This window comes from Archocentrus centrarchus, chromosome 5, assembly GCF_007364275.1.
Source record: "Archocentrus centrarchus isolate MPI-CPG fArcCen1 chromosome 5, fArcCen1, whole genome shotgun sequence".
NCBI lineage: Eukaryota > Metazoa > Chordata > Actinopteri > Cichliformes > Cichlidae > Archocentrus > Archocentrus centrarchus.
The window spans coordinates 29,657,761-29,668,932 of record NC_044350.1 but is presented as its reverse complement, the minus strand read 5'-3'; the positions used below and the strand labels follow the sequence as shown (position 1 = coordinate 29,668,932).

General features: G+C 41.4%; 1 protein-coding gene across 2 annotated transcripts; it reads left to right on the top strand.

Moving 5' to 3' along the window:
- The first annotated feature begins 235 nt into the window (after nucleotides 1-235).
- Nucleotides 236-10,157, top strand: hp1bp3 (heterochromatin protein 1, binding protein 3). Of its 2 annotated transcripts, XM_030730102.1 has the most exons (13): nucleotides 236-356; nucleotides 1,337-1,417; nucleotides 1,729-1,906; nucleotides 2,531-2,593; nucleotides 2,699-2,855; nucleotides 2,950-3,093; nucleotides 3,247-3,306; nucleotides 4,287-4,426; nucleotides 6,536-6,626; nucleotides 7,046-7,205; nucleotides 8,003-8,114; nucleotides 8,251-8,406; nucleotides 8,633-10,157. In XM_030730102.1, the coding sequence occupies exons 2-13, from the start codon at nucleotides 1,351-1,353 to the stop codon at nucleotides 9,156-9,158; spliced, it is 1,854 nt and encodes a 617-aa protein (XP_030585962.1). In that variant the 5' UTR covers nucleotides 236-356; nucleotides 1,337-1,350; the 3' UTR covers nucleotides 9,159-10,157. The 2 variants fall into 2 exon arrangements, with proteins under 2 accessions (XP_030585962.1, XP_030585964.1); XM_030730104.1 differs by lacking the exon at nucleotides 2,531-2,593.
- Nucleotides 10,158-11,172: the final 1,015 nt, after the last annotated feature.

Here is an 11,172-nt window from a genome sequence, read left to right as displayed (position 1 = left end):
TGTGTGTGTGTGTGTTTTTTTTTTTTTTTTTTAACAACCATAACCGTTTGTTTCATGTTTTGTAAAAATTTTTTTTTTTTTTTTGTTAATTTTTCTTTTTCATTTGGGTGGCCGGTTGTTTTTATTGGTAGTAATTTATTTATTAGGCAGTCATCACGGTAGTTTTTCTTCTTTCTTGTTTAGTTTATTTTATTTTGTCTTGGGGGGCCGCGACGGTGGGAATCCTTCGCCGTGCGTCGTGACGCAGCACGCTACCAGCAGTCCTAACGGGGCGGGGCTCGTAAACAGAGGAATCGGAATAAAGGATCGTGCAGAAATTTAGCCTAAAGTGTTTCCGTTTTCCCGACACGTAAAAGGTAAGTTTGGTTTGTATGTACAGAAATTGTTTGCTAAACATGCAGTTGCACGGATGCGGTGCGGGAAGGAGCCGCTGGCCGGTGTTTTTTTCACGTTGTGCAGCTGGAATGAATTTCATCTGCCTTGTGAGACGCCATTACTGTGTGTATAAACCAACGGACAAAATGGCGAAAACTGCTGAAAAATTCTGGCACCTCGTCCTCTGGCTCCTGCGGACGTGATGGAAATCTGTTGGCAGAGGCTGGCGCGTCAGCGGGACAGCTTTGCGGTGCCTTGTAGGTGCGCTGCGTTTCACGAAATGCAAACTGCAGCTTTTCTTCAGTTGGAGCATAAAAGGCCTCAATGAATGGAGGGGGGTTTGGCACCAGCGTCAGCTTTAACCCTGTGCATACACAAAATGGGCCTCAAACCAGTTAAACACACAGTCACACTCCAACAAGCAAAACCTGAATTTATATTTATGAATACACTTTGAGCCGCATAAGGGAAATAATTGTGCACATTTTCATTGGATTTATTACTGTTAAGAACTCAAACTGAAGATAAATTACCATGTTTTGTTTATTTATCTGAAACATTATCTGAAATTATTACCTGAAACTGTTGTTATAACAACTCAAACCTACACCTTTCGCAATACACCTTGAATCCCAAATATTGATTGTAAAATAAATCAAATCTAGGGGTTCCATAATTAATAAATTGTAGACTTGCATTGATTTATAAAATGTCAGGTTGGCTGATAACATATTTCCAACCTTTTTGAGGCTTCATAGCACTTTTTTTTTTTTTTTTTTTAATTTGCCAGATAAATATTTGTCCCTGGCACTGAACTACAGGCACAATATTGTTATTAAAATGTACTTATGGAAGTTTAAATGTCTTTTTGGCTATTCTTAATTAAATATTGTTTGTTTAAAAAAAATGGTTTTCCACTCATCCAGGAACTCAAATGACTTTTGTGCTGCTGATCCTTCAGATAAATCTCCTGTGATGCCGATTCGCCGAGCAGCAGCGACTCCGACCCAGGAGAAGGCCCCCTCCGCTGCAGCAGAGAAAGGTGAGGCCGAGTTCATCCTTCGCCTGCACCCCTGCAAACGCACCATCAGGTTTTTCTGTGATCTGAGTGCTGTTACGAGCCACACAGCTGCAATGTGTGTTCAGCATACACCTCAGTTTATTTCTTTTAACAAAGAACAAGCAAAACTCTGGCTTGTTTTTATTTATTTATTTTTTCCAGCAATGTTTAAAAGGTTTTTGGTATAACTGTTGTTAACTTTAAAGATATTTGCTCATCCTTTAAGTTTATTAACATCTGCTTTACATTATCAATACAAATAAAAGCATTTTTTAATGCTTTTTTTAATGCAGAACCTGAAGCCTCTTCAGAGGAGTCACCTGCTGCTGACGAGGAGCAGGCTGCATCATCGACCGCGACTGCCGAGGGCGACCAGGGCAGCGCTGCGGGCAAGACTGCGTCCGCGGAGAACAGCGAAAAGGCCAACGGCGCGGCAGCGGAGAAGGAAGGAGATGGGAAAGAGAAGAAAGAGTGAGTTTCACAAGAGAGATAGTCTGCAAGTGTAAACAGTGCGATATTTCACTTTGATAGCACTTTTATCTGTTTATATTATCCTTACCTCTGCTGGATAACCGCAGACTGCTCCTCTCGTGGTTGCAGTGTTGCATTTCTAAAAGATGTGACCTGTCACATCCACATTCATTCCCTGTATCATAGCTGTCAGACAGATGTGACCGCAGTCTCGGAGGAGTCCAGGAGGAGAGGACATTGGCATCGCGACAGTCTGTGGATTTTATAACGCCCCAGTCCGTATTTTAAAAAATAGGAGAATGAGCGGTGTTTGTTTTGCCCACCGATAAAATTTAGCAGTTTAGCTCTAGATGATCGTTTTCATTTGGGCTGGACACAAGCACAAGCATTTATAGACCCCCCCCCCCCCCCCCCCCCCAATGTAGGTGTAAAAGATTTTGTAACTTATAGTTTTGGTCCTCCTCCTCTTCTTCTCCCAGACCTCGACAAAGCAGACCTTTACTTTTTTTGCACATTTGATCATTAACACTGCAATTCAGTCAGGGTCAAATTACCATGGTGGTCATTAAGACAGATGTTCTCAAACTTCATTTTGTCTTTCCCGTCGGTGACAAACGGACAAAGTGACAAATGCAAGGACTGCGCGGCTGGACAGTGCGCAACACACTGCTATGTTCTCCTATTAAGGTGAGGATGTGATAAAGATAAGGGTGGTAAAGATCACAGTGAAATATCGCTTCTAAAGAATCAGCCATCGTGACTGAATTTGTGTCTTGCTGCTTTTGGCGACAGGTTGAAGGATGGCTACAAGTACGAGAAGTCTAAAGTCAAGAAGGTGAAACGGACGATTCCTGCGTGGGCTAGTGTCACTGCAAGCAAAAAGGTCCCTGTTACCAACTTTGCCGGCACTCAGAACAAAGTGGATAACATCCTCATTGAAGCTATCACGGTGTGTGCCAACACTGTAAATCTCTCAACACAACCGCGCTCTCGATTATTTATTTTCCTTTTTAAATGCGTGTCTGTGTTCATTTCCTTTGTAGTCTTGCAATGACAGGTCTGGGGTTTCGTATCAATCTGTCATGAAATATATCGTGAAAAAATACCCAGGGATGGAGCTCGACAGGAAGAAGTTTCTCATCAAGAAGGCGATGAAGAAACATTTGGAGAAGGGAACCATTAAACAGGTGAAGAAGCCAAGAAACTGGCAGATGTAATCGGGGTGTGTGTGTGTCTGTTTGTTTAGTTTTCTGTTTCCTCAAGAATTTGTTGTTTTTATGGAATAACATGTAGAAACTTGTCAAGTCTACTTACTCTTATTTTAATTTTATCTCACACAGCTGAAGGGTAAAGGTCTTTCAGGAACCTTTACCATTGGGAAGCAGACTCCCCTCTCTAAGGTACGTCACAACAACACACGTGCTCAGTCCTAATTAGTGATCTTTATAGGTGCTAGGTATTTCTTAGGGTTGAATGTTAAGAGTTTCCCCATGGTTCGAGTCTTAAAGTTGACCCAAGCAGCCAGCTGTAGCAGCATAGTTCTGTACAAATGGTATATGAGTGCTATTGATCATCTAAGTCATGATATTTGCTCTATTCTTTATAGTTTATATACAGCACACTTGGTAGAGAAAACAAAGGTTTTAATCATGAACAGGTGACCACACCTTCAAGGTCATCTCCTGGTCCTCCTCTGCAGCACTTCCAGTGCAGCTGCTGTTTTTCCACTTGCTCTGTAGAAGCCCTGATCTGAGCACTTGCTCATTGTTGTTGCATCCTGGATCTCCTCCATTGTGTCATAATGGGAATTGTTCAATTTAAATTTTAAATTGTGGAAGAGGACAAAGTTGCAAGTTGGGTCCAAACCCCCCCCCCCAAAATCCAGTGATCAAGCAAACATCAGCACGCTGGCATGTGCCACAGTTGAGGATTAAGGCGTTCTCCCATCGAAGCCACAGGAGATTACCTGAGATCAACACTGACTGAGAAGGATAAGTTTTTGGTCCATAACTTATGACTGCATGACTAAGAATGTCTTTTTTTTTAAGAAGAAAAAAAAAAAGAAAAAGTAGTAAGCATTACTGATTTGAAAGCTGTCAAGTTTGAAGTCTATGGTAAAAATCACAGACTTACAATTACAAGTGGTCGGAGACTTCCAGGGTGCGATCTTTAAAATGGCAGCTGCACTGGAAGCAGTCCAGATGTGCACAAGGAGACAACTTTGAAGGAGATTTAAGCATCTTTTTTAAAATAAGGTAAAGTGTGTGTTTGTATGGGAAGAACATGTAGTGTCAACTTTTTTCCTTTTCCCCATTTTTCCCTATGAGACTGGGATGTGTTTGGTTGTAATTGTCATGTCTGTAAATGGGTGGTGTTTTAGAAAGCTGCTCTGAAGCAGGAATCTCTGGGAGACGCTCTTCCTCTCATCATCACTCGGCTCTGTGAGCCCAAAGAGGCCTCCTACAACCTGATCAAGAAGTACCTGGAGCAGCATTTTCCCAGCTTTAACATCGAAAACAGGTGCAGCGCAACATCTTTTCCCCAGTTGAATGTTGTTTCAATCGGCAGACATTCGAGCCCGGAGAGAAAAATGCTCTTTATTATTGAATCGTTTATTTTATTTATGAAATGGGACGGAAGGATCGATAAAAGATGGAGATGCCGTTGGGGTCAGAAGTTTACATATACTGGGCGTGGGCATGATTGTTATGGTAATTTGGGGCTTTTAATGATTTATTTGAACGGTTCTTTTTCCGTGGTGGAATGATTGCACAGCATCCATCTTTAATGACTTTTAAAAAAACACAAATTGGGTGCAAAAATTTGAATTTATTTTGGATTTTCTCCAACCCACACAGGATCTAAAGTGTGCATATAGGCTCAAATATATGCATACACCCCCACTAATATTTGGTTAAATGTCCCTTAGCAAGTTGCAACTTGACCAGATGTTTTTGGTAGTTCTCGCCAAGCTTCTGGCATAATTCTGGCTGGATATTTGACCATTCTTCTTGATAGAACTGCCAGAGCTAATTTAAAGTGGTTGGTTTCCTGGCACAGACTCAACTTCTTTGGGAACGCCATTCCTGAAGCTTAATGCTAACCAGTACAAAACCAGTTTTGATGTGTATTTGGGCTCGTTGTCCTGTTGGAAACACCCAGGCATGTCCAAGTTTCAATTGTCTTGCTGTGGATTTGAGGTGAATCTGGAGGTAGTCCTCCTTCATTATTCCATCCACTTTTTCCATTGTATCAGTACCTGCAGCAAAGTGGCTCCAGAGCATGACGCTACCACCACCATGCTTGGCAGTTGGTACAGTGTTCTTCGGTTTGAATGCCTCACTTTTATTCCTGCAAACAAACATCATTGTGGCCAAACTCAGTCTTTGTCTTGTCTGACCACGAAGGTTTTCTTCAGACGGCGTTTGGCTTGTTCGTGTGGGCAGCTGCAAGCTTGTAGGTTTTGATTTTGGAACAGGGGCTTCTTCCTTGGTCGGCACCTTCTCAGTCAATGATGATGTAAAACTCGCTTCACTGTGGACAGTGATGCTGGTGTTTCAGCAATATCCAGTTCATGGCAGGGTGAGCATTTTTGGTTTCTGGGTTGTTCCTGAACATCCTAACCAATTTCCTCTCATCTGAAGGTGGCACTTTGGGTCTTTTTCAGGACCTTGGCAAAGTGGCGACACATTCGAATAACTTGTACTTGATCTTGGAATGTGCAGTTATTTAGAAATGTCTGAGAGACTTTATCAACTTGGGTAAATCTGTGATCTCGGAAGACAACTTTACTGATGAGTTTATGTTCATTTAGTAAATTATGGTCTTTATCAGAGTCAAAAATGAAGATAGGCCTTGATTATACTCGGACACAGCCGGCTGGGGACCTTCAGCTGTGTAGTCATTCCTATTATACTTCTTTGAAGCCTGCTGCCTGTGGTGCATTAGCAGTTGTTGCATTGTAATGTAAATTCTCCACTGACGAGGTCGCACAATCACAAAAAAGCAGGCAGGCCCACAGACATCCACACAGAGCTTTGCACTCAACGTCTGATGACAAAATTGACATCACTTGGACTCCAGTGGGCTCATGGATACAGAAAATATAATCCCAGCTTTACTTTGTCACTGAAAAGTTGTATGAACATCCAAGGACCCTAAATTTCTTGTCAGGTCCTAGCTTGTCATATCCTGGTTCAAAACATCAAGATGGAAAGGTTAAACCTGAAGGTTTAATGGTTAAACTTTAAGGTTTTAATTAACCAGTGGGTGACAACACATTGGCTACGTCAGTCTGCCTTTACAATGTATGGATTAAAGAAACTTTGGCAAGTGTGGTCCTTTATTAAAGAAGGTTTAAAAACTTTTTAAACTGGAACCAATTTGCAGCCAAAAGTACTTGCTATGAATTTTTTTTAAAGGTTTTAAACTACTTGAATTAAAGCTTTCAACAGGATGTGAATTAAAAACTGCTTTGGCCATCTAAAATATCCATCTATTGTGTGTAAAAGATGTAAGCTGAAGATAAATGAAGGCCAAGCTGTACTTTAATGCAGTACCACTGTGTACCACATGATGGAGCAACAAGTCAGTGTAAACTGAAGAATATATTGATCATTTATTTCTTAGGCCAGAAGTCTTGAAGTCTGCCCTGGTGAGAGCTGTTGAAAAAGGACAGCTGGAGCAAATCACTGGGAAAGGAGCAAGAGGGACTTTTCAGGTAAACATCTTAACTTTTTTTGTTTTTGCTCCCAAAGGAGCGACGCGTGTTAAAATTGTCTGTGACGACACAGAGGTTTAGATTTTGTTGAAGAAAAGTTGGCCTCATTGAACTAAAATGGCATGTGTTCTGTTAACAGCAAAAAACCTCTTGTTGCGTTTCGTTAGCAGACCAATTCCTACATGATGTCTGCTTTTTTTAATCAGCATCTAATTTCATGTAGCAGTTGCCGCCTGCTATTAACACCTAAACATTTCAGTGACTGCTTTGTTTCTGCGCCGCATACAGGACAGGACCACAGAGCCAGTCAGTCTGCCAGCTCAGGCAGCTATACTTTTGCTTAGACGTAAATGACAGGTTGTTTCTTTGTACGTCAGAGGGCAGCAGACCTTGCTTTCTAAAATACTTATACCCGACAGCTGAAGCGCACTGGCAACAAGGTCCTGCTGAAGGGTGGAACCTTGGAGGACGCCATCACCGCAGCTATCACAGCCATGAATGAACCTAAAACCTGCAGCACAACAACTCTACGACGATACCTATTAGACGCCAACAAGGACAGAAAGGAGTACCAGTTAGGTAAGACTCTCTCTCTCTTTCTCGCTCGCCTTAACAGGATTGCCGAAGCTGACTGCGTCAGCTGGACATGGGAAGGTTGCCTTATCTGCACATGCTGCATCATCTAAAACTGCAACTTATTTCCTCATTAAACCTAACACAAGTCCTCCTAAAGCCAATGGAAATACAGGAGGTAACCCCTTTCCAAGCATTTCAAACCTTGGCTATGGTCTTATGTATGTGAGTAACACCTGAACTGTGCAACAATCACAGTTCAGGTGTTACTCACTTATTTGAATCCTCATGTTTGGATTCAAATATAGATTAATTACAACTGGTGCAAAGAAATGCAAAGATGCATCATGTCTTTTTAGACTGAGCCCTTTGGTCATCTGCACTGATTTATTTATTTATTTTTTGCTAGTAAACTGTCCCCTCACTCTTATTTTGAAAGTTCATTTGCTGGTAGCCCCAGCACTTCCCGTTTCCATTCCAGCAGGTCGCTGCTGTGGCGGTTCTCCGTATTGTTCAGCCGTCTCTCTGTAAAGCCTCTCGTCTCGAAGTCGGGTGGTTTTAAACTCCTTTTCCATGAACTGCAGCTGTCGACAGTAGTTCATGTGTTCTCCAGGTGGAGAACTGAGCCAAGCTCATCATCTTCTGCATATCACCTTGAGAACTATGGTCACCAGCTGCAGTTCAGGGTGATGGAGTTGGTGTCAAACTGCAGGGCTTCATTTTTAATTATTTTATAATGTGACATGAAAACTTTCTTTACAACAACAATGGCGTCACTAACAGAACTCTTGTTGTTCCTTTAGTGGCCAATCTAAGGAGGACCCTGACGAAGTGTAAAGTGCTCGGATGGATGGAGCAGATTACCGGTCACGGCTTCAATGGGACCTACCAGTTGTCATTTCCTTTCTACCCGAGGTATTTCACTTACATTTGGACAGTGTTGTTCTAATACTCAGCCTGATAGTGGAGCTTTGTCTGTGCAGCTCCTGTGCTTCTTTTTTCTGCCTGCCTTGTCTTGATGTCAAATCATTTCTTCTTTTTTTTCCTTTAGTCCCACCATCTTGTACCCAGACAAGTTCAAAGAAGTTCCAAAGAAAGATGCTGCCCCTCCAGCTAAGCGAAGGCGAACAGTTGAATCTTCAGATGAAGAAGAGGAAGAGTCAGAAGAAGAGGAAGAGTCTGAGGATGAAGCCCCACCCCCTAAGAGGTGCATATACCTGTTGCACCTTGACTCTTGGTTTTAGTATAATGTTTAAAAATGGCTACCACTGTATATACCAATCCACTCTTTTGTAATGACAGCTCTCCAACCCACAATGATTAGCAGTAACAAGTGGAGTATGATTTTGAAAATAAATAAAAATCAAAGGCACACTAATCTTGAACTGAAATACATAATTATGCTCATTTTTCTTTGTTAAAATAACTCTTAGGAAATCTCAAAAGAGGCCTCCACCCAAGGCTCGCCGTCCTCCTCCACCCAAGAAATCTCCGAGCTCCAGTCAGTCAAAAGCTAAAGGCAGAGGACGTCCGCTCGCAAAGAAGTCTCCAGCCAAGAAAGCAGTGTCTTCAGCCAAAAGGTCAGTAAAGAAGCAGTCGGCTTCTAAGAAGGAATCAGAATCGCCATCTAAAGCCACGCCTGTCAAGAGAGGTGCCCCTGCAAAAAAGCCCAAAACACCAGCTGTGAAAAAGCTAAACAAAAGGGGGTCCAAGCGACCTGTGTCCAGGGAGTCGTCCCCCGAGGAGCCCGTAGCCACGAAGGAGACAACAAGGAGCGGTTCCAAGCGCTCTAAGGCCGAAGAGTCGCCCCCGGAGGCGCCTGCACCTAAAAAGCAAGCGACCAAAGGTGGATCCAAACGACCTGAGCCCGAGGAGGAATCCCCCGCAGAGCCTGCAGTGAAAAAGGGGGCCAAGAGCAGCAAGCAGTCTGCTCGCAAGTCTAAGAGAGGGAAATACTGAACCCAGGAGCACCTTCCACAAACTGGGCTGAATATGCAGCAGTCTGCCGCTTTAGTTTCAGTGCTCTCTCTTTATATCATTGTTTTCTCCCTCTTTAATGGGGCCGTAGGTTTTTTTTTTTTTTTTTTTTTTAATTGTAGAATAAGAACATTATCCTACCAGTTAACTGTATTTTGAGAGTTTCTGAATTTAATTTTTTTAATCACCATATGTAGAAAAGCTCCGTTAGTGTTACCGGTGAAGCTGCCATCTCGGGAAAGTGTAGGAACATCGAGCATACTGTAAAACTAGAGCCACGTAGTGACTTCAGTTTTGTTATGTTTTTTTTTGTTTGTTTGTTTTTGTTTTTTAAAAAACATGTTCCTCATTTACTCTGTAGGTGCTGGCATCACACATTCCTAATCTCAAATCAAAGATCAGTGTTTTGGAGGAGTGAAAATGGTGTCAGTTTTAGGTTTAAAAGTAGGTTTAAAAGTTCAAAAGCTTACTAATGATATTACATTGTAAAACGCAGAAGTTAAGGCTGCTGGCTTTTGTCCCAGGATTAAATTAAACTTCGGTCATGCACTACTGCATCCAAATCTGAACTTTTATCCGTATTTATCGTTTATATGATTTCATTCTTTATTATTACCAATAATTTATATTTGGTTATTTAAACAGATATACCCCCTGGAAAAGATTAGGCCTGCAGGTGCCAAGTTGAGAATAAATTACTGTTAGTATTCAAGTCATACTAAGGAAAAAATGTCATTTTGAGGTGTGTGTGTGTGTGTGTGTGTGTGTGCGTGCGTGCGCGTGTGTGCGTGTATGTGTGTAAGCGAGCATATACATAAATTGATTTTTATTGCTTCACTTCTGTATTCAGTACCAAACTGTAAGAACTGTGTGTTGTGAATAAGAAAAAGGAGGATAATAGCTCATAACTTCCCTGCATGCATGTATCCCTTGTGTTGTTAAGCTTTTTTCCAAGTCATTAATAAAATGGCTATATTTGTAGACTGTTGGTTTATTATTTTTTTGTTGTTTAGTGGGAACTGAAAATGTTATTACACATTTCATAGATGTGAAAACCTTTTTAGTCCTGTAAATGGGAAATGTATTTATTACAGCAGCAAAGTGGATAGTGCAGAATAAATTGATGTAGCATAACTTGTACAGGGTTCATATCATCACCTTGTTAAAATAACGCCCTAAGTCATTATTAGTGAAAGTTTTATTTTTGCCTAAATCATGTAATTTCTATTTTTCGTTGAGTTTTTTTTGTCTTTTCTGAAAACCCTAAAAAAAAAAAAAAAAATGGCTTAGGCCAAGCACTTTCAAGGTCCATTTTCAATATTTTCCAGCACATTAACCCTGGGATACATATTTATACAAATACATACGGTACATACCCAAAATTATTTCACGTTTTTAATCACATTAAAAAGATTGTATTATGCAATAAGTCACTTGACAGGAAACAATAACTACTGATAGTTAATTCTGGAAACTTTAATCTCCAGATTGTGAGCAAATCCGGTTTAAAACAGCTCTTACGGTGCTGCCACGGTGTAACTCGGTAACCTGAACTATCCATCAAAGTGACAAGTCACATTAGGCTCCGCCCAAACGGTCAAAAGTCAGTTTCTTCACGGGCTAGAATTCAGCTCCGCGCGCGTATTTTCCTCATGAAAGCCTGAAAGTATGGCAAGCCGAATCGGCCATATATCGCCACTTCCAATGTGTTTAATAAAGAAATTATGAAAAAATGCCATAAAAGTCGGCGAAAATCCGGCCAGAATGACGGAATTTACGGCGTTTTGAATGCATCATGCTGAGCGGCGGAAAAACGACATTTTTCGTTCTGTGACAGATATGACTGTGTTTAAAACGCAATTTTCTTAAATTATGCAATGCCCTCCCATCCGGTTTTCTCAGGCACTGCAGTCAACCAATCGAAGAAGAGCAAGTGTAGACCACACTAGTTCATAACAGATTCACTTTGCTGCGAAGTAACTGCTTGCTGTGGCCC